The following is a 26058-nucleotide window of genomic DNA, read 5'->3' as shown; positions in this document are numbered from 1 at the left end:
CCCAGGAACGATGGGCAATGATGGGGGAGATGAAAAGAAACCAGCCAGAGCAGGGAGGCGGCTCAGTAAATCCGAGGTGGATCTGCTGAGTAGGCAGTGGAGCTGCAGCCTGTGACTGATGCCTCTGATAATTAAATATTCTTGGATCTCTGTGAGCGTTGCCATTGATAATTAAACGTTCTTGGGTGTTGGTGCATGAGCGCCGTGCCAGCAGCTCTGGAGGTGGGGAAGGATGTGCAGGAGCTGCTCAGGACTGAGCAGCGTCCCCGGGGGCTGGCAGGAGGGGCTGAGGCTGGGGCTGAGCTCCCCCAGGGCAGCTGAGAGCCCGTCCTGGTGCTGCCCAGCTCCTGCTCCTCCCCAGGGCCCCGGGGATGGCTCACCCGCAGTGGGGAGGGGTCCCTGTGACACCCGTGGGCGCTGTGCAGGTGACCCACCTGCTCTGTCACCTGCCCTGGGGGCTGTGGGGAAGGAGAAAACAGCAGAGACACACAGAGAGACGGTGGCAGCAGAGAAGGGGAGAGCAGATGGGGTTTTGTTTGTAGGGGAGGGAGGAGGTGCCACAGGCTGGGAATGAGGGAGACGGGAACTGCCCAGGAGCAGTGGGTGGCTGTGCCCAGAGCCCCCCAGGCCCCACACTCCAGCAGAGCTGGGAATGCTCCTCGGTGCAGAGGGCAGGAGGGTCTGGCAGCTCCCTCCTTCCCCATCAGCGCAGAAGGTGGAAGAGACATTGTTTAAAGCATCTGCTTCAGTATTTCTGAAGCTGTCGCTGGATTCATTCCAGATGAATCTAAATTGGAAGGTGCTGCAAGTGCCAGATGGAGCAGGGATCTGTAAGGGGAAGAGCATGAAAGGCTTGGAATCACAGGCAAGGTCTTTAAAGAGAGCCTGGAAAAGAAAAGCTCCACGGGCCTTGAGGGGCAGGAACCAAAGACCCGGTCCTTGGTGGGAAAGAGGGACATGAAAGGAGCCTTGACAAGGCTCCAGGCGGGTCAGAACAATTCCAGCGCTGCTTTGGGCCAGGATGTGCCTGGTTTGTTGTTCCTGAGCACGTCAGTTTGATCTGAGCCTGTTGGCCCCGCTGCAGCTTTGATGGACAAGAAGAGTGAGGAACAGATTCAGTGCCTCAGCCCTGGCCCGGGCAGCTCTGCTCCTCATCCTCTGCTCTTCCTGCACCTCCCTGCTGCTTCCAAAGGATGGAATCCTTTAGGCTGGAAAAGCTCCAGCCATCACCCCACCCCGTACCACATCCACAGCAGTTCAGGGCACTTCCAGGGATGCTGATTCCACCACTTCCCTGGGCTTGACAAACCTTTAGTGAAGAAATTTTTCCTAATACCCAATCTGAGTCTGCTCTCCCTGCTGGGCTGTGTGTGTTGGGAAGCTGGAATTTGGACAGAATTCCCAGGGACAAGGTGCAGAGCATCTGGTGGTGTTGGGTGCCAGGAGGATTTCAGCTTCTGTGAACACCATCCTTGTCCTTTGGGTGAGTGGTGATGAATGGGGTGCACATCTCAACAGAACCCGGGCCTAATTCGATGTTCATCCTGCAGGAAAGTCATTAATAGCAATTATCTCATAGAACAATGTTCACGAGCCTCTTCCAATTTCCAGTCGGTGTCCCTTCTAGAGAAATGAATCTTCTGAAATCCACTGAGGCTGCTTTTCACCCCCCAAAGTGTTATCAGTTAAATTCTTCTTTGTTGGCATTCCCATGGAAATGCCGGTGCTGTCACAAGGCTGCAGTTCAGTTTGACTCTCTGTTTATAGAATGTGTGAGTGTGTCCGGCATTCCCAGAGGAGACTGTCACCAGCACCACCAAAGGAATCGATGTGCCACCGTTCAGACAAGAGCTGCAAACCGGGGCAGCCTTACAGACGTGCAGAGCTGCTCCATGTGCCCCCGTGCTGCCCCGGGAATGTCGCAGAGCCCCAGGGCAGGCGCTGCCCTTTGCCCAGCCCTCCTGGTGGCCAGTTTGACCCGCCCGCGGTGCCGAGCCCCGGGAATTGAGGATGGGCTCACCAGCAGGTGGAAGCAGAGAAAAAAAACCTCTCCAAGGCTCCCAGGGATGCTGGTGTTTAAAACTGGAGCTCGTGTAAAAGCCTGGAGAATTCCCTGAGCTTTGCATCTGCTCCAGCACAGCCTCATCTGTGTGATTTTAACACGGGTTTTAACACCTCCCTCTGCCGCTGACCATCACCACAGAGCTTTGGGCTTAGTCTGGTTTTTCCCCACTTCTGTGCGTCGTAAGCACCAGGAAAACAAATTCTGTGCTTGGGCCTGTGCTTGTGCTGTTATCAGTTACATTTGCTGCTGTTTCCCTGGAGTGCAGCAGAGCCTTGGGAAGCAGCAGCTCAGTGCAGGAGCTCAGAGTTCACCCCGCTCTGGGGGCAGGACGTGGTGGCAGCATGGAGCCCAGGGTGGCTGGGTGGCTTCAGGGCCCTGGGCTATCACTGACAGCTGGTTTTGGGCAGTCAACCCAAACACAACGAGTTCCACCTCAGCCTGAGGAAAACCATCGTTCCGTGGAGGGGCAGAGCCCTGGAGCAGCTGCCCGGGGAATCCTGGAGTTCTCCTCTCTGGAGACATCCCAACCCCACCTGGCTTATTGCTGTGTCACTGCTCCAGGTGACCCTGCCAGGCAGGGCCTTGCACTGGGGGGTCTCCAGAGGTGCCCCAACCCCAAATACTCTGCATTCTGTGAAATCTAGAAAGTGCTGCTGTCTCATGCTGCCCTCTGCTCCCGTGTCCCTTTCAGCTCAGGGGAAAGAGGAGCCTTTGTCCGGGTGTGAGGGAGCGCTGTCAGGGGCTGTGCCCACAGCCCGAGGTGGGCTTTGGGCTGTGCCTGTGGTCCCTGCTCAGTCACAGCTGGAGATGCAACTCCTCAGCCATCACATCTGGTCCCTGCTCAGTCAGGACTGGGGCTGCAGCTCCACAGCCATCACATCTGGTCCCTGCTCAGTTTAACTGGGGCTGCAGCTCCACAGCCATCACATCTGGTCCCTGCTCAGTCAGGACTGGGGCTGCAGCTCCACAGCCATCACATCTGGTTCCTGCTCAGTCACAGCTGGGGCTGCAGCTCCACAGCCATCACATCCTTGGTTCTCTGCGCTGAGGGTTCAGCTCTTGCTGCTCTGGTTGGGTTGGGAGGCACTGGGGGCTGGCTCCCGGGGCTGGGAGTGTGATCAGCTCCTCTCTGGGTGCTGGTTAATGAAATCATGGTGCGCGTCAGGCACTGGTCATCCTCAGGAGCAGAGGTGATGTTTTACCCTTGGTCTGGAGCAGTGTGACTCCATCAGGTATCTAAGTGTATGTGATGGTTCCTTCTCCTCAGGAAAAGGTTTAATTCTTTTGTCATCACAGAGTTTTGAGTTTTATCATTTCCAAGTATTGGCTGTGTTTGCAGAGGGGTAAAAAAGCGTTGCAAAAGGAAATAAATACCAAACTGGAATGCTTGATGCATAATAAAAGTGCATTTCAGCTCTAACATGTCGTATAATCGTTCAGCCATGTCACAGACTGATGAATTCCCGAGCACAGACACTTCAGAGGGGAGTATCAACGGGAAATCTGGAATAAAGATCCCCAAGCAGGAGCCAGCTCATTGGTTTAATGGGTCTTTCTGTCTCTCTGTGTTCAATGCTCCACACTTGGGAGTTCAGGGGACCACAAAGGTCCCCGAGCCCGGGCTGTGCTGAGGGAAGCTCCGTGTGGGTTTTACAGCAGAATGTTTGTACCAGGAGCGAAAGGCTGCTCCTATTCTTAAAATATTTACAGATTCCTGTGATTCTCTACACGGGGAAAATGAACCTTGGTAGTGTGGGCTGAGGCGTGGTGGAGCTCTCCAGCAGTTGTTCTCACTCCCTTATTAGGGAGATCTTCATCTCGGTGCCGGGTTTATGGATTGTAATGGAGCTGCTGTAACAGCAGTAATTGGGGAAATTACTTTGGACGGTGGCATTAATATTCATGCATCCCTGCAACAGCTCCCTGCTAATTAGTGTCTCTTCCTGCTCGGTGCTGGTGGCAGACTGCGATGGGATAAATCTCTGGGGTTGGCTGGTGCTCGGAGCGCTCACAGGGGCAGGACCTGGGGACACAGTGCTGGGGCTGTGGCATTCCCAGAGGAGCAGGGACCAGCCCAGGCCGGTGAGGAGCCCCAGGAGCCGGGGCTGGGGAGCTGTGCTGTGCCCTGGGCTGGCAGGAATCCTGCCGGGAATACTCCCCACACTGGCCTGGATTTGGGAGAGGTGCTGGGAGGTTGTCTCCATCCCTCCTTGCCGTAGTCCTGCAGGAAGGAGCTTTGCTGGGATGGTTTGTCCCTTCTCCCTGAGGGCTGTAAAAGGAACGTGCTGAGGGCGGTGTGGGGACAGCAGAGCGGGGACAGTGGCCCTCCCTGGGGTGTCACTGCCTTGTCCTGCGGGGCTGGGAATGGGTCTGCAGGTGCAGAGCTCTGGCCCACAGGATGTGGGGACACGTTCATACACCGGCCTGGTGGCTTCAGAGGGTCCCCCCCGGAGCAGCAGTGTTCCCTTGGGCCCCTCACCGTGTCCCCAGGAGCTGGGCTGTTCCCAGGTCACCTGCACATCCCTCGGGGCTGGGCGTGTGTCAGGGACACCTGCAGGAGGCTGCGGGGATGGAGAGGCCCCGGCCAGAGACCTGCTCTTGCTGCCTCATTGAACAAAACCCTTGTTGGGAGGGCTGGGAAAAGAGCACATGCTCTTTCCGGGTAATTCCCACAATACCTGATCTGTGTCTGATTTGGGAACAAGGTGCTTCCTCAGGGCGGGGCAGGGGGGCTAAAGAGCATTTGTCCCTTTGGGGCTGAGCTGTGGCCCTTCCTTGGGGACAGCACTCTGCCCTTTCCCGGCGGCTGGGAGCCCCGGGGCTGTGTCCTGCGCTGTGTCCCGGGCTGTGTGTGTCCCCTGGGCAGTGTGTCCCCTGGGCAGTGTGTCCCCTGGGCAGTGTGTGTTCTGTGCTGTGTGTCCCCTGTGCTGTGTGTCCCCTGTGCTGTGTATCCCCTGGGCAGTGTCCCGGGCAGTGTCCCGGGCTGTGTGTGACCCCTGGGCAGTGTGTCCCCTGGGCAGTGTGTCCCCTGGGCAGTGTCCCGGGCAGTGTCCCCGGCTGTGTCCCCTGGGCAGTGTGTGTTCTGTGCTGTATGTCCCCTGTGCTGTGTGTCTCCCGGGCTGTGTGTCCCGGGCAGTGTCCCGGGCTGTGTCCCCTGGGCTGTCCCCTGGGCAGTGTGTCCCGGGCAGTGTCCCGGGCTGTGTCCCCTGGGCTGTGCCCTGGGCAGTGTCCCCGGCTGTCCCCTGTGCTGTGTGTCCCCTGGGCAGTGTCCCGGGCTGTGTCCCCTGTGCTGTGTGTCCCCTGGGCAGTGTCCCGGGCAGTGTGTCCCCTGGGCTGTGCCCTGGGCAGTGTCCCGGGCAGTGTCCCCGGCTGTGTCCCCTGTGCTGTGTGTCCCCTGGGCAGTGTCCCGGGCAGTGTCCCCGGCTGTGTCCCCTGGGCAGTGTGTCCCCTGGGCAGTGTCCCCGGCTGTGTGTCCCGGGCAGTGTCCCCGGCTGTGTCCCCTGGGCAGTGTGTCCCCTGGGCAGTGTCCCCGGCTGTGTGTCCCGGGCAGTGTCCCGGGCTGTGTCCCCTGGGCAGTGTGTCCCGGGCTGTGTCCCCTGGGCAGTGTGTCCCCTGGGCTGTCCCCTGGGCTGTCCCCTGGGCAGTGTCCCCGGCTGTGTCCCCTGTGCTCTGTGTCCCCTGGGCAGTGTCCCCGGCTGTCCCAGCCCGGCTCTCCGGGCCAGCGGGGCTGAGGAGAGCACAGAGCACTGCGGCGCTCCCCGAGGCGGTGTGTCTGCACTAATTAATCCCGGCTCCATCACACACAGCTCTGCCTCCGCCGGCACAGCCCGGCGCTGGGCTGCGGGATCACCCCGGGGGTGTGTGAGCACCCATGGGTGCTGGGAGCCAACAACAGCTCACACAACCCCTTTAAATTCCATTAAAAACCCTCCGCGGTTTCCTTTCCCTGGCGGGGAGGGAAGCGAAGTGCTTCGCTCAGCCTCTTTCACAAACAAAGGAATAAATAAAATAAAGCCGTAAGTGATCCCGGCGTTTCTCTTGAAAGCTTGGGAGGAAGAAACAATGAGAAAATGCTATTTGTTCTATTTTTAACGAGCTGAGAGCTCTGCGATGCCATGGTGATGGAATTGGTGGAAGCACCTGGATGGGGAGAAATCTCCTGCCTGTCTGGGATAATGTGGATGGACCGGGACAGTGTGGAAGTGGAAAGGATTTCTGTTTATCGAGTTTCCCTGTCAGCTTTCTGTTATTAAACACGGTGATTCCCAAGCTGTCAGAATGGATGTTAAAATCTTCTGGCGTTTGTGCCTGTGGAAAAGGCTGCGGGAAGACAAATCCCACAAGGATTTGCGCTCCCAAGGGCCGGGGAGGGGCTGGCAGCGGGGCCAGCTGTGCAGCCCGGGGACTGTGCCACCTGTGCCACCTCGGGCACGTCCTGTCTGTGCCCACTGGTGTCACCCACTCCCCAGGGAGCTGGGAATGGGGTAGCGGAGAGGGGCTCATCCCGTCCTGCAGCTGCAGAGGAGCTGGGTGAGGGATGTCGGGGGCTGGAGAAGGAGCCCTGCGCCATGGGGGTGGCTGCTGGGGCTCCCCGGGCACGGGGCAGAGCTGCTGTCCCCGCGGTGCCATGTCAGTGCCCCGGTGCCCAGCCCGCTCGGGATGCTCCCGGAGCTCCGCTCTTCAGGAGCCGGGGAGAAGCCAGAGGCTCGAGTCACTCGGCTGTGACCACGTAATGACTCTGTGTACAAATTAGATGGATGCACGGGGTGCTTATCTAAATGAGGTTGCCATTTTACAATGCTAATTTTCCCGTCGGTTGCTCGTGATACCAGAACGCGGCGTTTGAGGGATGCGATCCTGTGCCGGTGGGCTCCGGAGCCGGGGTCAGCACAGCCCCGGGGGTCAGCACAGCCCCGGGGATCCCAGGGGTCAGCACAGCCCCGGGGGTCAGCACAGCGGGACCAGTGGGGGACATCTCACACCTGCATCCCATCCCCTCTATCCATCCCTCTATCCCATCCCCTCTATCCCATCCCTCTATCCCATCCCCTCTATCCATCCCTCTATCCATCCCTCTATCCATCCATCCCTCTATCCCGTTCCCTCTATCCCATCCCTCTATCCCATCCCTCTATCCCATCCCTCTATCCATCCCTCTATCCCATCCCCTCTATCCCATCCCTCTATCCCATCCCCTCTATCCCATCCTATCCCATCTCTCTATCCATCCCTCTATCCATCCCTCTATCCCATCCCTCTATCCCATCCCTCTATCCCATCCTATCCCATCTCTCTATCCATCCCTCTATCCATCCCTCTATCCCATCCCTCTATCCCATCCCTCTATCCCATCCATCTATCCCATCCTATCCCATCCCCTCTATCCCATCCCTCTATCCCATCCTATCCCATCCTATCCCATCCCCTCTATCCATCCCCTCAATCCCATCCCTCTATCCCATCCCCTCTATCCCATTCTATCCCTCTATCCCATCCGTCTATCCCATCCATCTATCCCATCCCTCTATCCCATCCCTCTATCCCATCCCTCTATCCATCCCTCTATCCCATCCCTCTATCCCATCCATCTATCCCATCCTATCCCATCCCCTCTATCCCATCCCTCTATCCCATCCCCTCTATCCATCCCCTCAATCCCATCCCTCTATCCCATCCCCTCTATCCCATCCCTCTATCCCATCCCTCTATCCCATCCCTCTATCCCATCCCCTCTATCCCATCCCTCTATCCCATCCCTCTATCCCATCCCTCTATCCCATCCCTCTATCCCATCCCTCTATCCATCCCTCTATCCCATCCCTCTATCCCATTCTATCCCATCCTATCCCATCCCCTCTATCCCATTCTATCCCTCTATCCATCCCTCTATCCCATCCCTCTATCCATCCCTCTATCCCATCCCTCTATCCCATCCCTCTATCCCATCCCCTCTATCCCATCCCCTCTATCCCATCCCTCTATCCCATCCCCTCTATCCCATCCCCTCTATCCCATCCCTCTATCCCATCCCCTCTATCCATCCCTCTATCCCATCCCTCTATCCATCCCTCTATCCCATCCCTCTATCCCATCCCTCTATCCATCCCTCTATCCCATCCCTCTATCCCATCCCTCTATCCCATCCCCTCTATCCCATCCCTCTATCCCATCCCCTCTATCCCATCCCTCTATCCCATCCCTCTATCCATCCCTCTATCCCATCCCTCTATCCCATCCCCTCTATCCCATTCCTCTATCCATCCCCTCTATCCCATCCCTCTATCCATCCCTCTATCCCATCCCTCTATCCATCCCTCTATCCCATCCCTCTATCCCATCCCTCTATCCCATCCCTCTATCCCATCCCTCTATCCCATCCCTCTATCCATCCCTCTATCCCATCCCTCTATCCCATCCCTCTATCCATCCCTCTATCCATCCCTCTATCCCATCCCCTCTATCCCATCCCTCTATCCATCCCTCTATCCCATCCCTCTATCCATCCCCTATATCCCATCCCATCCCTTCCCAGGCCCTTCCGGCGCTGTTTTCTTTTCCGGGAAGAGCTGATGAGGATCTGTTACTCAGTGGTTCTGAACGATCTGACACCCGCCATTCGGCAGAAACTTCCTTTCAGAAATCGCTCTTCAGTGCGAAGTGCAAAACAGAGAAAAAGGCAAACCCACCAGCCCGCATCAGGCGGTGATTGAGGGTCTGAACCGCTCACGCACAAACACGAGGTGATGTCGGGAGCCGCTCATTGCGCTGTGATGAAGACAGACGCGGGAGCGTTTGCGGAGCCGTTCGTGGCGCTGTGGGGTTTGTGCAGCGGCTCCTCCAGCTGCGGCTGTTGTGCAGCTCCGCGAGGCCCGTGGCAGCCGCACCAGCTGAGGATGTGGTGCTCCACGCACGGGTTTCTGTCCTGAGAGGAAAACACAGAGCTCACATCATCCCCTCTCTGCAGCTCTGCCTCTGTCCTCCCTGTGGCCCCCGAAGGGGAGCAGGTCCCTCTGCACCTTGCAGGATCAATCCCCCGGGAATTCTGAGCACCCAGCAGCCTTCTCACAGAGCAAGGATCCTGGAACACCGTGTGCTTCCCGGAGATGGGACCGTGCCTTTGGTCCCCAGGGCTCCCCAGGGTCACTTCCATCTCCCAAAGCTCCCCTGGCCTGGGCAGGGATCAGCTGGGGAACCTTTCGTGGAGCTGCCAGGGAAACCCTCGGCTCTGGGAGCAGGGATGGGAAAGCTCAGCATTCAGCCAGGGATGGGAAACCCTCAGCTCTGGGAGCAGGGATGGGAAAGCTCAGCATTGGGAACAGGGATGGGAAACCTCAGCATTCAGCCAGGGATGGGAAACCCTTGGCTCTGGGAGCAGGGATGGGAAGAGAGGTTAGAACCCACAGCACTCAGCCAGGGATGGGAAGGGAGGTCAGGAACCCTCAGCATTGGGAGCAGGGATGGGAAGGGAGGTCAGGGACCCTCAGCACTGGGAAGAGGCATGGGCAGGGAGGTCAGGGGATGCAGGGCTGCCCGTGATGTTGAGTTTGATGTCTCAGAGCCTGAAGCCAGCCTCGCAGTGCTGCCCCTGCAGTGGCACCCAGCCCAGCTCCTCAGGCTGCTGAAGAACAAAGTGGTCCAGGTTTTGCTGGGAGGCTCCTCCAGTCACATTCCCAGAGCGCTGGGATTTTTACCCTCTGCTGAAGGAACTGCAGCGAGAAACCAGCAGGTTTGGTTTGAAGGAGTTTCAGAGTCTGAGTGCACTTTATTCACTCTTTATTTTGTGCTCTTTCTGTGTCAAGCTGAGGCCAGCTCTGTGCACCATGACAGCTCCAGCAGCTCAGGTCTCTGATAGTTCTGAGCAAACCAAGCACTGCTGCTTGACCTGTGCAGCAGGCCCAGATGTGTTCTCTGATGAACAGTTACCTGACTGTCCCGTCTGTTGGACACCAGCAGCAATTTACACCAGAGCTGACCCATGGAATCTCCAAAAGACCTTGGTGGAGAGTTGGGAACCATTGTTAATGACTGAAACTCGAGCTGATGATGAAATAACACTGCAAAACTAAGAGCAAGGCAGGTGTGGATGGCAAAGGCTGGTTTGGCCGGTGGAAGTGGCTGCTGGGGTGGGTTAGGATCAGTTTTATCAGGGACACAGGTTGTGGGTTGTTGCTGAAATCGCCACTGGACACTGATTTTGATCTTTTAGGGAAGACCCTGATCAGCTTTTCCTGCAGATTCCCTGTTCCTCAGCATTGCTGGGGCTGCTCTGCTGGCCCTGGGCTGGCTCCAGGCAGGGCAAGGAGCTGCTCTGGTTTGGTTTTCATCAGGGTGCTGAGAGACTGAGCTGTTAGAGGCCTTCAAAAAAAAAAAAAAAAAATTAAAAATATTTCTCTATCTGGCTGTTCCTGCATGAGTCTAATAACATGGCCCTTAGAAAGCAATTTGGATTAATTAGAATGTCCGGGCACTTTTGCGATAAAGACATGCAGAGTAATTATCCAGTGTCCAGAATAATCTATTGAGCTTGTGAAGTTTAAGTCTGAAAATTATTCTCCCCTAAGTATTCATCTTTCTGACTGTATTTCTGTTATTAAATTTGTTTTCCCACCAGTCAGATAAGAAGCAATGTAATTATTTAGCTGGCAGGCTCGATGTTGAGGTGAAGAAAACCAGTGAAGGTAAAAGTGTGATTGCCTTGTGTTTTTTCCCTGTAATAATGCAGAAATATTTAGATATCTGTAGAATTACACGGTGATGATGCACTCCGTAAAAGGCCAGAGATGAAATATAAGGGAATAAAAGGTATAGATATTCACTGGGACTCCATTATACCCTATAACTCTTGGATGTGTAGTGGGAGAAATGTCAAATGCAGATTTCTCCCGTAATTACAATCCATTCTGGCTCCCGCGTCTCCTCACTGCGTTTGTTGCACTCTCCCTTATTCCCAGAGTCTGTGTCCTGAAGGACCTTGCTCCGTTTCTGATGCTCAGAGGACACAACAGGCCCTTTTTACTTGTGATAATGTTTATTTTGGATTAAAGAAAATCTGAAATCAAAGGCAGGCTAAATATAATCCCTCGGTGTCCCTGGTGAGAGCAGCCCCACGCCCGGGTCAGCCCAGCCTCCCACAGCTCCGAGGGAACTTCACACGGGATTCTGAGCAGGAAAATGTTTGACCTTGCAGCTGATGGAACAGTTGGTCCTCTCTGAGCCCCTCCTGCTGCTTCTGCCCCGGTGCAGGGGGGACCTGGAGGAGTGCAGGGCAGGGAAAGGAGCTGGAGAATTGTGGAAAGTGAAAAAGGACTTTGGGAGAGTTGCAATGAGCTTACAGAGGTTTGAAACAGAGGGGAAAACTTCAGGCCTGGAAATATTCAGAGCATAGAAAGTTTCTGAGCCGCAAAAAAATAGGTGGGAAATGAAATGACAGAGAATTCTCAAAAGTTTAGAGAGAGATGAGGGTTTGTCACGGGCAGCTGGAGTTCCCTGAGTGTTGGGGAAGATGAATCAAGGAGACCTTATCAATGTGATTGCTTAGCAAAAGATTCTGAAAATATGAAACCTATAATTGAAATAGAAATGAAAGCTGACTTTGAGTTGTAGGATACTGAGTCTTAGTTCCTATAGAACCTGAAAACAATGGTCTGGCTGAAGGAGAATCCCTTTGGATTGAACAATCCCTTTCTGCTGGCTGAGGGATCCAAAGGTCAATGTAACAAAACAGAAGTTTAAAGAGTAGTTTTTAGAGTTTAAAATATAACACAGTATGGTGATAGAGTAGTTCTTATAGGCTGGATGTAGATTCTATAGGATTTTGTGTCTTGTGTTGGTTGGTCACTGAAAATTAGAATATTCATCACAAAAGGAGATAGAATGGATTGTAACAAGGACCTCGCTCTCTCCCCCTTCCTCTTCCCCCTGCTCTCACTCTCCTGCTCTCTCCCCTGCCCTTTGCTCTCTCTCAGCTCTCCCCCTGCTGTTCTCTCTCCCTCTCTCTTTGGGACTCCCCTCCAGCCCAGGCTGGGGGCTGAAGGCAGGACCCTTTTACCCACGGCCCTGCAATAAACCCACGTGTTCTGGAATATCCAGGTGGGCAGAATTCCTTGTCCCAGGCGTCTGTGGATTCCCTACACCTGAGCACGGCTCACCTGAGCTGCAGGTGTGGGCTCACCTTGGGGGGAAGGAGGAGCTGCAGCTCCTGGGGCTGGTGGCTCTGGGTGACCAGGGAGACCACCCAGCTCCTCACACACACCCCTCAGAGCTCACAGCTTTCCCCTTGCCTCCAGCTCTCCATAAAGTGCCAATCCAAAGCAAGTTTCAGCTCAAGCAGAACATTTCCTTCAGCCACAGTGTGTGAGCACATTAAAAACCCAGGGGTTTTATTATTTGACACATTTTTTTAAATTCAGAAATACTCCCAATATTGCACGGAGGGAAATGAGCTCCAGAACCCCTGTTTAAAACATCATTTACTGCTTGAAATGGTGCTGGTACCCTCGGGGTGTTAGAGGATCCGGGGAGGGGCCGGAGGAGATCACATTGTCTGAGCCTCTCCCTTCACAGGACGCCACTCAGGGACATTTTAATGACAACAGGCTCCTGCTTTTGCAGTTTCTGTCGGTGGAAGTCATTCGCAGGAGCCTGGGTTTGCTCACTGTGGTGTTGAGCTGCTTGCCCAAAGTTTGACTGTCCGCTGGATTTAGAAATAACCACTTAATGCAGCTAAATCTGTGCTGCCAGAGTTTGGCTGTGTTGCTGTGGCAGGGCACAGAGGCCAGAGGCTTTATTCCCCTTGGCTGTCAGACTCTTGGCTACATTGAAAACGGAGGAATAAATATTCAAACCGCAGCCTTCTTTTCCACAACGTAAGCGCGGATGCTCTCCTAGAGACGCAACTCTGAGAGGTGCTGGACTCCAGGCTCGGCAGCGCTCCCTCAGCCTGGGAAGTCAGCTCACAGGGAGGATTGTTTCCCCTCGTACCACGCTGCGATTTGTTTCTGCTGGGCTGCCTTTGTGCGTCTCTGCTTGGGGATTACTTTCACAGAACTGTGTTCTGCCACCAAGAGCATTTTCTGTCTCAGCCTGGTGCTGAATGAGTCGTTCCTGGTGATGTCTTTATCGGGCTACTTTCGAAATCAATGAGATTTATGCTTGCAGATTAAAAACCTTTTAAAATATGCATAGACAATATAAGGTTCAATTATCTGTTTGGGATGAATGGAGCACTGTGTACACATAAATAAAACATAAAAGCCGCTTCGCTCTGTTTATATTCTGCTGCTGATTTATTTTCAAAAGAGTTGGAATTGGTGAGTGTTTGGATGTGAGAGCTCCAATCACTGCAGGAATGTCTGTGCTCGGTGTCCATTCATCTCTCTGCTCGCACAGACCGGCTTCTCAGCTTTTGGGCTGCAGGCAGGGCTGTGGGAATGGTGCACGTGGGAGGAGCTGGAATCGAATCTCCCAGTGCCAGCAGTGAGGGTGTGGAGCCTGAGCCTCTGCTCAGCCCTTGGGACGGTCACAGGAACCCTCTGAGAACACCCTGATGGGAGTAAACCTGACCAGCAGAGGGGTGGGGACATGTTTTGGTGTCTAGAGGACCTTGTTCAGGCCATGGCAGAGGCAGAAAGCCCTTCCTGCCCCTCCGTGGTGGCAGAACAGACACAGAATCCCAGGATATTTTACACCTGGGGTATCTTTAACCGTCCCTTTTCCAGGGCAGGGCAGGTGGCAATTCCTTGACTGGCACGAGGGTCTCCAGAGCAGCCTGGCTGCAGCCTCTGATCCCCAAAGTGGCCTCAGAGGGCTCCCGATGCTCTCATCCCCTGAGTTCAGCTCAGAACTGCCTTCAGCAATTGGCTCCTACTGGCCAAGGTCCTTTGAAGCTTTGTTAAGGCTTCAAATCTCCTGTAGCAAAGCAGCAGCTGTTAGTTCAGTGTCACTGCAGCTCCCGGGGACTGGGCTGCGGTTAAAATGTGAAGAGCTGCTCATTGTGCTGCCCTGGGTGGGCCACCAGCGCTGGGGCTGATGTGTCCTGGGAGGAATATCCCCTCAGTGCCATGCCCTGTGCTGGGCTGCCCACAGCTCGTCCTGTCACTGCTGGGGACACGAGAGAACACACTCTCAGGCTGAGAGGTGGGCAGTTTATTGTGGTTTGGGGTTTTAATAGGATTTGGGATTTGATCAAGGACTGGGAGATGAGAGGAACACCTCTCTGAGGCAGTGGTCACACCAGCAGCCCATCCCAGACTGGAATGGAGACAATCTTCTTCATGTTACATGGGTGGGAAAGCTCCAGTAGAACCAGAAATAACCAAAAAAATAAAACCCAAGCAGGCTAAAAACCCAAGGCAGCCCGTCCCCAGGTGGCCCCAGGTTTGTGCCCTGGGGTTGTGCCTTGTCCTGCCTGCTCAGGCTCAGTGAGGCCACCTCTGCCCTGCCAGGGGGTTGTGCCCTCTGGGGACCCCCCCTCCAGGAAGGGTGGTGGGACATCAGGGGCTTAGAAACAGTAATTAACAATTATCAATTAGATTTTTTGCCCCGATGCTGTTGAATCACAAGGCAGATGAACCAAGGGGAATTAAAATGGGAGTAATATAAATACCAGTTAATTCTACTTCTGAGAAGTGCTCGCTCAGGATCTTCCTGATTGCATAAACACAGCTTTAGTCACAAAGAGGAATTTGCACACACAAATTAGGCGAGTGTGTGTGTCAAACTCTTTTCTCAGTGCCAGTAGAAATCCAAATGCCGCTTTCTGGACGTGTTTTTAAGCAGAGGGAGTCTCAAGGCCCAGCAATTTGCTGGAGAATCAGCAGTTAGGCAGCGAGGGCTGGGCTGGCAGACAGGCACCACCTGCACACCACAGCAGGTTATTTCTGCACTGCTGGGGCACACAGGGAGGGCAGCAGCACCTTTATTCCAGATTTCCCGTTGATATTCCCCTTTGAAGTGTCTGTGCTCGGGAATTCATCAGTCTGTGACATGGCTGAACGATTATACGACATGTTAGAGCTGAAATGCACTTTTATTATGCATCAAGCATTCCAGTTTGGTATTTATTTCCTTTTGCAATGCTTTTTTACCCCTCTGCAAACACAGCCAATACTTGGAAATGATAAAACTCAAAACTGCCCTCGGTGCTCCCAGAACAGGTTTCCATCTCCTGAAGCCCAGCTCGGGGTGCAGGGACCCCTGGGCTGGGCTGCAGCGCTGCTGGGGAGTGTTCTCCCCGCTCTGAGAGCAGCTGAGCTCCTCCTGAGCCCTGGGGATGTGGGCAGAGGGCTCAGAACCTGCTCTGCCCCTCCATCTCTGTGCCACCGTGCCCTGGGAGCGCTGCTGCCTGCACAGCTCATCCCACAGCTTCCACAGGGCTCTTCTCAAAGACCAGGAGCGTTTGGGATTGTCTCACAGGCCCAGCTCAAAGCAGCTGAACTCCACAGAGAGTGGTTTTTGGCAGTGGTGAGGAGAACTCCAGGATGGTTTGGGCTGGGAGGGACCTTCAATCCTCCCCATCCCACCCCTGCCATGGCAGGGACCTTCCCTGCCCCAGGTGCTCCAAGCCCAGTGTCCAGCCCGACCTGGGACATTCCAGGGATGGAAAGTAAAGCATTTCATTAATAACTCAGCCCTAGGAAAGGATAAATGGCCGAGTCCTAGACCCCAGTGTGAGATTGGTGAGACGGGAGATGTCCCTGTTTGTCCAAGGACAGTTTTAGCTACAGCTCGAGAAGGGGGGAAGAGGTTTATTTTTGTGCTGTGCCTAATTTTCATTTCAGTGCTGGTTTCAAGTCAAGTTCTGCGAGTCCAAGGTTCTTGTAGCATTTCAAAGCTAAGAAATCCCACCTCTGTTTCTCCATAAAAAACCAACCTGTGCCATAAGCTCGTCACTGTCACAGGCAGACCTTGCTCCAGGCACAGGTCATCGAGATGAAATACAGGAAAATCCGTATTTACGGACACATCTCATTTTCCTGGGTGTTTATGATCTTTTTTTCCTGCTTTCTGAGCTGATGAAGTGCTCCCATGAGCCATGTGGACACTACTAATTGCTGTAATTATTGTCCCTTAATTGCCACGATCCTTTTTTCAGGAGTGCTTTCTCCCTCTGGCAAAGGAAGCAGGAAAGACCTTGCAGATGTGGAGAAGACTCCCAGCGTGCCAAAATCCCACCTCAGTGCCATGAGCTGTGGTGGGGATGAGGATTGATTTGTGTCCTGGAAAGGGGCTCTGTCCAGCTCTGAAATTAAGTTAAAAGGAACGTGTTCAATTAGGGAGGCAGTTGTCTGAGATACCCAAAGCAGCTTTGTGGAAGTGTTTGTTTCAGTCATGGGCTCCATCCATAATAATAGTAATAATAGTAATAATAATAATAATAATAATAATAATAATAATAATAATAATGGTAAAGAGGAGTTGGGAATTTGAAAAGGTGTTGCTGAGCTGCACCTTGGGCTGCTTAATCCTACTGCTGCCCAGGGAGAGGGAGGCAGGCTCTGGTCTTCTTTGGGGCATTGGGTCACATTTCCCTGGGTTGGGTTCCAGGGGACATTCAAAGGTCTGCTCAAACCCCTCCGAGGGCAGGGACAGCTTCCCCTGGGTTTCTGGAACTTCCTAGCAGATTTTCCTGTGCAGAAGGTGAAGTGAGAAAGGGAAGAGTCTGGAGGGGCTTTGCCCAGAGAAAAGAGCCAGTGAGAAACTCCAGATGACTGGAGCTGGAGACAGGGGAACCGATTCCCTGCAGCTCAGGGTGCTGGAGCTGTTGGTCCTGGAGATGTGGATGGGGCACAGAGAGGAGCTAATGAGGATTAAACCCTGACATCAGCAATTTCTGCATGAATAAAGCCCTGGCCAGTCCCAGGCTGCTGCTCATCCATCAGTTCACAGCGAGTTTTGCAGCTGAGTGCAGCCTTCAGGCAGCTCATTTGGGTGGGATTCGCAGGTTTTGTGGCCTGCCCCTGCCAGACCTGATGGGTTTCAGAGGCTCTGCCAGAGCAGGGTGAGGTCTCCCTATTGCCAGGAAACCATATCAATAAAACTTAATAGGAAATGGAGAGTCAAAAATGCAGCAAACTGTGAAGTTAATATTGCCCTGGTAGGAGCTCATTAATATCTCAATAGGTGCACTCCTGCATTATCCTAATTGCTCGAGGTCCTCCGGGAAATTGCCTTTTGTGCACTTTCCTGACTGCTCTCCCCGGGTGAGGGGGGCTCAGGTGCACACTTGCAGAAATCTTTGTGGCTGAGCTCGGTGGGGCTGAGCTCGGTGCCCTTGGAGGCAGCAGGGATTGTGTGCTCCAGGGGCTGTGGGCACAGCTCAGGGAGGGTTGGTGTGTGCCAGGACGGGACAAGGACTTGGTGAGCAAGTCAAACCTTCTGCCATTCCTCTTGGCAGAAAGGGTCTGTTGAACAGGGAAAGAAGGAGGGTCTGGAGTCAGATAATAATAAAATTTAATAACAAAACTAGTGAGTTAATAATAATTGAGTGAGTTGATGATAAAACAGTGAGTTTGGAAGGAAAAACTGGCACAGGAGTTTGTGTTTCAGTGGGGCTCTGCTCTGAAGTGAGCTGGTCCTGATGCCTTGGGAAGGCTGACCTGCAACAGAGACTGGGCAGAGGTAAAAACCAGAGGAGGTGTTTATTGAAAGGCCTTTAGGGCGCTCCCTGGGCAGGACAGGAGCCGGGGCTGCTGCTGGGACACGTTTGGGGCTGGCAGCAGAGGCCGAGGAGGCTGGGTGATCCCCGGGGTGTTTGTGTGCTGCCCTGCAGGAGACAGCAAGTGTGGCCCAGAGACAGCTCTTCATTAGCAGGAGAAAATGAAAGAAATGAAGAATAATGGTCAGCGTTAGAAATAAATTAACAATAATTAATCAGTGACTAAGACAGTGCTCCCGGCATTAATCACTCCCCCTTGCTGTAGTCAGAACCTCAGGCTGGGCACCTGTGCAGGTCCTGAGTGTGGGGTCGGCCAGCTCCTGCGGACACAGGGGATGGGGACAATGTGTCCCCACGGGGGAGGTCACCTCCTCACTGTCACTGTCCCCCCGAGAGCCCCGGCTCAGCCCCGGTGCTGGGGAGGGCAGGGAGCTGGGGCTGCCAGTGCTGGAGCTTTTGGAGAGCACACTGGGCTGCTCTGGAGCTTTGGGCTGTGTCAGGACAGAGAAAGGGGAGCGGTGATGGCAGAGGGATCTCACTGCTTTCAGCTTGGACTGAAGACAAAGAACGCATTTCACCGAAATGAAAGAACAATAAAACAGTGAAGGGCCAGAAAAACATTTCCCTGGCGAATCAAACCAGTGTGACTGAAACCCTCTGGGTGTCCCCTGGCCCTGCTCACCCTCCTGCACGGTAACACCCAGCAGCACCCCTGGGAGCAGTGACCTGCCCAGCCTTGGTCCTGACCACTTGGGGAGACCCATTTTTATTTTCCTGTGCACTCCCGTGCTGGCAGGAGCCGGGGGAGCCTGTGGGGAGCTCCCTGAGGGGCAGCAGCTGGATTTCAGCTCCTTCCAGTGGGTGCCCAGTGTGGGCTGCTGCTGGTGGGCACGGGGAGCTGGGCAAGGTGCCAATTGCAGGTGTCTGAAGATGCTCTGGCAGCCTGGCCAGGGGAATTCTGGTGGCTGCAGCCCCTGTCACATCCCCTGAAGGACTTTCCTCTCTGTATTTAAACAAAATGGGAGGAAAATTCTACTTGCCATATATATATATATATAACTTGATGTTGCTTTTAGATCTCCTGTTAGAAACACTGGTAAAACCCCCCAATATCTGCTTTTTATACTCCAAGTGATTGAAGCAGCCAGCAGCACTTAATATTTTATGAACAGTGGAAAAAGATTTAAAACCCAAAAAGTCTCCTTAGGAGCATAAAGCCGTGCAGCAAACCCTGTAGAGGCTTTGCTCGTTGTCAAAGTGCAGGATGTGCTCCTTTTGATTTTTAGTTGAAGAAGCAGTTGTTGGCAAGCTGGGACACCGAGAGCCGCCACACATAAAAGGGGACATTTCAGCCTCACTTTGATGAGAATTGCAGAGAGCAGCCCTGCTGTGCGTGGGGCTGGCTGTGTCACACCAGGGGACTCTCAGGTGTCCCCCCAGGGTCACCAGGGTCAGGGATATTAATCCACAGACACCAGAGTTTCTGTCCAAACGGGGACAGAGGAGTCCTTTGACTTCATTCCAATAAAGGGAGAGGCCATGGGACATTTGGGGACAGAGATGTCCCTGCTCAGCAGCCCTCACACTGCTCCTCCTCAGGGAGGATAAAAACTAACCTTTTCCCTGAGCCTGGAGCCTCCATCCTGGGAAGGGATGGGGAAGGGTGTCCCTGCTTCCAGCCACTGCTGGCGGCTGTGGGGTTCACCCCACCCAACCAGGAGCCCAAATCCTGGTGCCACCAGACCAGAGACAAGGGCAGGGAGCGAGTGAAATGATTTCTGTGCTGTGTTTGACTGCCTTAAAGGGAGGAGTGATGGATGTGCACGTCCAGGGTTGTCTCCAGCTGATTCCCAGTTTTTATTTGGGTGACTCGGAGCCAACCAAAGGATTGTTCCTTTGGCTTGGAGGTTGTGAAGGGACGTGCTGGAGAAATGCAGCTGCATTGAGCAAAGCCAAAGCTCAGCTGAAGCCTGGTGCTTTAGCTGCTGCTGCAACGAGTGCCATGAGTCTGTGAATGTGTGTATTTATCAGAAATTGTTTTTTTCTACAGATCCCACAAATCAGTTATGCCTCAACCGCACCCGAGTTGAGCGATGACAGGCGCTATGATTTCTTCTCACGGGTGGTTCCTCCAGATTCCTTCCAAGCACAAGCAATGGTGGACATTGTGAAAGCTTTGGGATGGAATTATGTATCCACTTTGGCATCTGAAGGGAATTATGGAGAAAAAGGAGTCGAGTCCTTCATGCAAATTTCCAGAGAGGCAGGTAGGCCACGCCCGTCCTCCTCCAGCGAGTCAATGAATGTCGTGTTGTGCCAAATGTCACCGCGTTCTCCCGCAGCTGCTGAAGCTGCTCGGGCTCTTTGCAGTGCTCTGCGGGGGCTCCTGGGTGCTGGGGGACTTTCAGGGGAGCCCTCGGTGGGTTCCATCCTTCCTGGGGACAGCAGAAATGCTGCACTTGTACCAGCCCCTCGCGCGGCGCTGGCAGGGGACAGGGACAGGGACAGGGACAGGGACAGGGACAGGGACAGGGACAGGGCAGGTTTGGGGAGGATGCTGTGTCCTGTGGATCCCCGGTGCTGACAGGGGACAGGGACAGCTTTGGGGGGAGTGCTGTGTCCTGTGGATCCCCGGTGCTGGCACAGGGACAGCTTTGGGGGAATGCTGTGTCCTGTGGATCCCCGGTGCTGGCACAGGGACAGGTTTGGGGGAATGCTGTGTCCTGTGGATCCCCGGTGCTGGCACAGGGACAGCTTTGGGGGGAATGCTGTGTCCTGTGGATCCCCGGTGCTGGCACAGGGACAGCTTTGGGGGGAATGCTGTGTCCTGTGGATCCCCGGTGCTGGCACAGGGACAGCTTTGGGGGGAATGCTGTGTCCTGTGGATCCCCGGTGCTGGCACAGGGACAGCTTTGGGGGGAATGCTGTGTCCTGTGGATCCCCGGTGCTGGCACAGGGACAGCTTTGGGGGAATGCTGTGTCCTGTGGATCCCCGGTGCTGGCACAGGGACAGCTTTGGGGGGAATGCTGTGTCCTGTGGATCCCCGGTGCTGGCACAGGGACAGCTTTGGGGGAATGCTGTGTCCTGTGGTTCCCCGGTGCTGGCACAGGGACAGCTTTGGGGGGAATGCTGTGTCCTGTGGATCCCCGGTGCTGGCACAGGGACAGGTTTGGGGAGGATGCTGTGTCCTGTGGATCCCCGGTGCTGACAGGGGACAGGGACAGCTTTGGGGGGAATGCTGTGTCCTGTGGATCCCCGGTGCTGGCACAGGGACAGGTTTGGGGGAATGCTGTGTCCTGTGGTCCCCCGGTGCTGGCACAGGGACAGGGACAGGGACAGGGCAGGTTTGGGGAGGATGCTGTGTCCTGTGGATCCCCGGTGCTGGCACAGGGACAGGGACAGCTTTGGGGGGAATGCTGTGTCCTGTGGATCCCCGGTGCTGGCACAGGGACAGGTTTGGGGGAATGCTGTGTCCTGTGGATCCCCGGTGCTGGCACAGGGACAGGTTTGGGGAGGATGCTGTGTCCTGTGGATCCCCGGTGCTGGCACAGGGACAGCTTTGGGGGAATGCTGTGTCCTGTGGTTCCCCGGTGCTGGCACAGGGACAGCTCTGGGGGGAATGCTGTGTCCCCACAGCCTGCAGTTCTGCTGGGAGCTGCTCACAGGCACTGGGGGCTCCCTGCTGCTGCTCTCGGGTGCAGCCTGGTGTGTGCTCTTTGCTTTGGCCTTTCTCTGCCCTGTTCAGTGCAGGGAGCCGTTCAGAACCTTTCCCCTGGAGCCCAGGGCTGGCTGCTGTGGGTTTGCAGAAACAGTGGTGTGGCTGAGACAAGCCACACCTTGGCTCTGAGCCCTTGGCAAGCTGGTTTGCAATCCAGACCCGTGGGGTTTGGAAATGGAGGTGTGTGGAGCTGATCCCTGGGAAGGAAAAGGCAGCAGCTGCTGGAATTCTCCATTGGTGATAAGTGCAGGGGCTGTCTCCTGGTGATAGAACCCACGGCCGTGGGGCAAGGCAAGCTCTGCTCTGCCCCCCAAATGGAGCTCCCGGGTGTCCCCCAAATGGAGCTCCCAGGTGTCCCCCAAATGGAGCTCCCGGGTGTCCCCCAAAGGGAGCCCCCGGGTGTCCCACCCAAATGGAACTCCCAGGTGTCCCCCAAATGGAGCTCCCGGGTCTCCCCCCAAATGGAGCTCACGGGTGTCCCCCAAAGGAGCTCCCAGGTGTCCCCCAAATGGAGCTCCTGGGTGTCCCCCCAAAGTAGCTCCCAGGTGTCCCTCAAATGGAGCTCCCGGGTGTCCCCCAAAGGAGCTCCCAGGTGTCCCTCCACAATGGAGCTCCTGGGTGTCTTCCAAAGGAGCTCCCGGATGTCTTCCAAAGGAGCTCCCAGGTGTCCCACCCAAATGGAGCTCCCAGGTGTCCCACCCAAATGGAGCTCCCGGGTGTCCCCCCAATGGAGCTCCCAGGTGTCCCCCCTGTACCTGCCTGGCACTCCTTCAATGAAAGCAGCTCTGAGCCCAGCTCAGGGCAGGGAGGGGAGGCCCTGGAGGGGTTCCCATGCCCAGGGGGTCCCACAGCACTGGCTCTGTGTGCAAACTGCCCCAGGGCTGCTGGATCCCTCCTGCAGGGAACAAGTCATGGCTTTAAAGGCCTTGGAGAGGGGGAGCCAGGATTGTTTCCTTGTGTTGGTGTCACAGAAGGAACCCACATTTGCATAAATTCTTCTGTTCCCACGAATGCATATTTATGTGGTATTAAAGCAAATGGGTTTGGATTTAATACAGCAGGAAGTGACAAATGCCAGCCCTCATTGGAATTGAAAATTGACTTTATGTGCAAATACCCACCGTTGCAAACTGCCACCCGGAATGTGCTCCCTGTGAGAGGGACAGGCTGTGGCTGGAGAGCAGGATCCATGGGGGGACTCTGCAGGGTGACACTGATGCCATGAGCTGTTCGTGCAGCCAGCACAGAGCTGAGCACCCTGCAGCCAAACCCAGAGCCGTGCCCGCCGCAGCAGCCCCCAGTGCAGGGATGTAGGTCACCCGGGGGATTACGGCACCCACGGGGATGGTGCCTAAACTCCTTCCCCAGAGCCTGGGGCGGGAATAATCCCTAAACTCCTTCCCCAGAGCCTGGGGCGGGAATAATCCGATCCCCGGGGCTGTGCTCAGCTCCTTGTGGCACGCAGATAAAGCTCAGGTGAAGCTCTGACGGGATTTAACACCTGCCAACAAAGTTCCCTGCAGCTTTTTAAACCCCGGGAAGGACAAGAGGATCCTGTCGTGGGGCGGTTCCATGGGGCAGAGCTGGAGAGGCAGGTCCTGCTCTGCCCTGGGGGACAGTGGCACCTTGTCCCCTGGCTCTGGGTGCTGCTCACCTGTGGTCCTACAGCACTCCTGCACACCTGCAGTCAGTCCCACAGCACTCCTGCAGTCAGTCCTATAGCACACCTGCACTCCTGCAGTCAGTCCCACAGCACTCCTGCAGTCAGTCCTACAGCACTCCTGCACTCCTGCAGTCAGCCCCACAGCACACCTGCAGTCAGCCCCACGGCACTCCTGCAGTCAGTCCTACAGCACTCCTGCACTCCTGCAGTCAGTCCCAGAGCACTCCTGCACTCCTGCAGTCAGCCCCACGGCGCTGCCATCCCTGCAGGGAGCAGTCCCGCTCCCATCCCCTCGGCACACGGGGATTTTCAGTCCCTGGCACCAGCACAGCTCCTGCCCTGGGCCCGGAATCCGCAGCAAGCTCATTATCCCAAAGTCAGCGTTTCATCCAAACTTGTTTCTGATCAGCCGGGATCTGAGGAAATCTGAGGATCAGTGGAAAGTGCTTCCCCTGCTTAGTTTTCAAATATGCTTTGGCATATAAAGACTTTGCTTGATCCTCTGAGTTAATAATTCTTCACAAAGTGACTTTTATTATGAGCACTTCAAGCGAGTTTGAATATGTCATTGTGGCAGGAGATGAAGATTTGAAACGTGCTCCGCAGTCTGTGGGATTAATAAATTAGGGGAATGGTCTAATTATGGGAAATCTAAAGGACAATTTCAGATTATTAATGAAACTACTGAATACTTGAATTTCAAAGATTAATTCATCTTTGATTCTTTTTAAAAGATTAATCTGTACCAGAAGGTTAATTGCTATCTGTAAGAAATATATATATTGAAGTCGTTAGCAAAAGACCACTTGAATGCCTCCTAACAGATAAATGAGAGATCTGGAGTGCATTTATTAATGCTCTGCTCTCCCCAAATGGGCCATTTCCACAGCTGAGCTCTCTGCCCGTGCTGCTGCTGGGCCTCTGACACTGTCTCACTGCTGGGCTGCAGGATGTGGGACATCCCTAAAATGTGTGTCCCTGGGCTGTGGGACATCCCTAAAATGTGTGACATGCCTAAAATGTGTGTCCCTAGGTTGTGTGTGACATCCCTGGGCTGTGTGTGACATCCCTGGCCTGTGTGATATCCCTAAAATGTGTGACATCCCTGAGGTGTGTGTCCCTGGGCTGTGTGACATCCCTTGGTGTGTGACATCCCTGGGCTGAGTGTCCCCGGGCCGTGTGTCCCCAAGGTGTGTGTCCCTGCACTGTGTGTGACATCCCTGGGCAGTGTGACATCCCTAAAACGTGTGACATCCCTGAGGTGTGTGTCCCTGGGCTGTGTGACATCCCTGGGCTGTGTGACATCCCTAAGGTGTATGTCCCTGCACTGTGTGTGACATCCCTGGGCTGTGTGTCCCCAGGCCGTGTGTCCCCAAGGTGTGTGTCCCCAAGGTGTGTGTCCCTCCGTGCTGTCCCTGCCCCTGGCCGCCTGCAGCTGCAGAGGGAAGGAGCTGCGTTGCTGCAGCCTGGGGCAGTTCTGCATCCCGTGCACTGCATTGCTGCCTCCCAAGGGAGCGGCTCCCGGGCTGGGCCGGAGCAGGGTGGCTGTCTGCAGCCAGGAGCTGCCGGGGAGGAGGGAATGGGGAGAAAGGGGTGAGACCTCGAGGGAATGGGGGGTGCCTCACAGTGACAGCAGGTCCTGGAGCTGAACAGGGCTCTCGCTCTGGGAGGGGCAATCTCAGCCTCTGAGCACACAAACTCTCTTCAAACATTCATTACAAACACTGGGATTTAGTTCCCTGGGTGTATTTTGTTTGTCCCCTTAATTCACCACTCCACAATGTCCAATCAGCCCTTTCATTGTCCCTCAGCTCAGCTCCTGTCTGTGTTTGCTGCTTTTCCAGCCCTGAACCTTTTCCTCAGATGACTTGGTTCTTCTCTTCCCTCGGTTCTCTTTCCCTTCCCTCGGTTCTCTTTCCCTCCTCTTCCCCCACGAGTGTCCCTGGGCTGTCCCCTGGTCCTGTCCCTGTCCTGTGTGGGGCAGGCAGGACAAACCCAGGAGCTCTCCAGCCGTGGCTGTCCTCAGTTATCGTCATTTATAAAGCCTTGGCTCCCTCCAGGCTGAGCTGTGCTGCTCAGAACCTTCCAGAAGAGCTCTGCTCCTGCTGGTTTCTGCAGCACCAGCCCAGGGACTGGAGCTGGCTGAGGCTGCAGTGCCCTGAGCCCCAAAACCCTGCAGGATTCCACACGAGGCCTCGTGTTTTGAGAAGAGCAGGGTGCAGATGTAGAGCAGCAGGGAGCTTTTGTTGACAGCTCTTCATTGATGTTTCATTGCTGTTTATGTATTTCTTTTAAAGCCAATTTTATATCCAGGCAAAAGCAAGTCTAGACAGATTGTCTAAAAACTTTTATTGGCCAATTAAGATTATACTGCTGGTATATCACTGCTGGACTCTGCTTGAGGAATGGCCTTGGGTTTTTTGCAGCAGGAGCCTTTTGCCAAGTTTTCTATTGTTCCTTGTGAGGGCTTTTTTCAGATCTATTTCAATGTCAAAAGCAAATGCCACTTGAAGTCTCCTGTTTGGACACCTGAGGCTGGATCAAGGAAGCAGAGCACCTTGATTTCATTTTCTCCCCAGAGAGCTGAGCATTGGTGGGTTCTGTCCCAGCTCACCGGGGCTGCAGCTGCTCTCACAGAGGGGATCGGTGCAGCTGATGGAGCTGTGGCCTCAGCACACTGGGAGGTGGCAGAGGGTGACCCTGGCAGAGCCCAGGGCTGCCCCAGGGTGATGCTTTTTGCTGGCTGAGGAGCTCACCCTGAGCCTGGGATCATCCCAAACCCAGCATTTGTTTGGAGTTTGGGATGAGCCAAGTGGCTTTGGACACTCGGGGGTCAGGAGTGGTTCTGGCTGCAGCTCACCAGAAAGGTTTGGGTGGGAAGGGACCTTAAATCCCATCCAGGGATTAAATCCCATGGCAGGGACACCTCCCACTGTCCCCAACCCCAGTGTCCAGC

General features: G+C 54.8%; 1 protein-coding gene across 1 annotated transcript in view; it reads left to right on the top strand.

Annotated features, from left to right (window-relative positions):
* GRM7 (glutamate metabotropic receptor 7) overlaps positions 1–26058 on the top strand; it is a 196682-nt gene that overhangs the window by 60124 nt on the left and 110500 nt on the right. Inside the window, 1 exon segment of the mRNA XM_066327148.1 lies at positions 19771–19987. Within this exon segment, the coding sequence (XP_066183245.1) occupies positions 19771–19987 (217 nt within the window).

This window comes from Sylvia atricapilla, chromosome 11 (genome assembly GCF_009819655.1).
Source record: "Sylvia atricapilla isolate bSylAtr1 chromosome 11, bSylAtr1.pri, whole genome shotgun sequence".
NCBI classification, from domain to species: domain Eukaryota; kingdom Metazoa; phylum Chordata; class Aves; order Passeriformes; family Sylviidae; genus Sylvia; species Sylvia atricapilla.
This window is presented reverse-complemented; position numbering and strand designations above follow the sequence as displayed.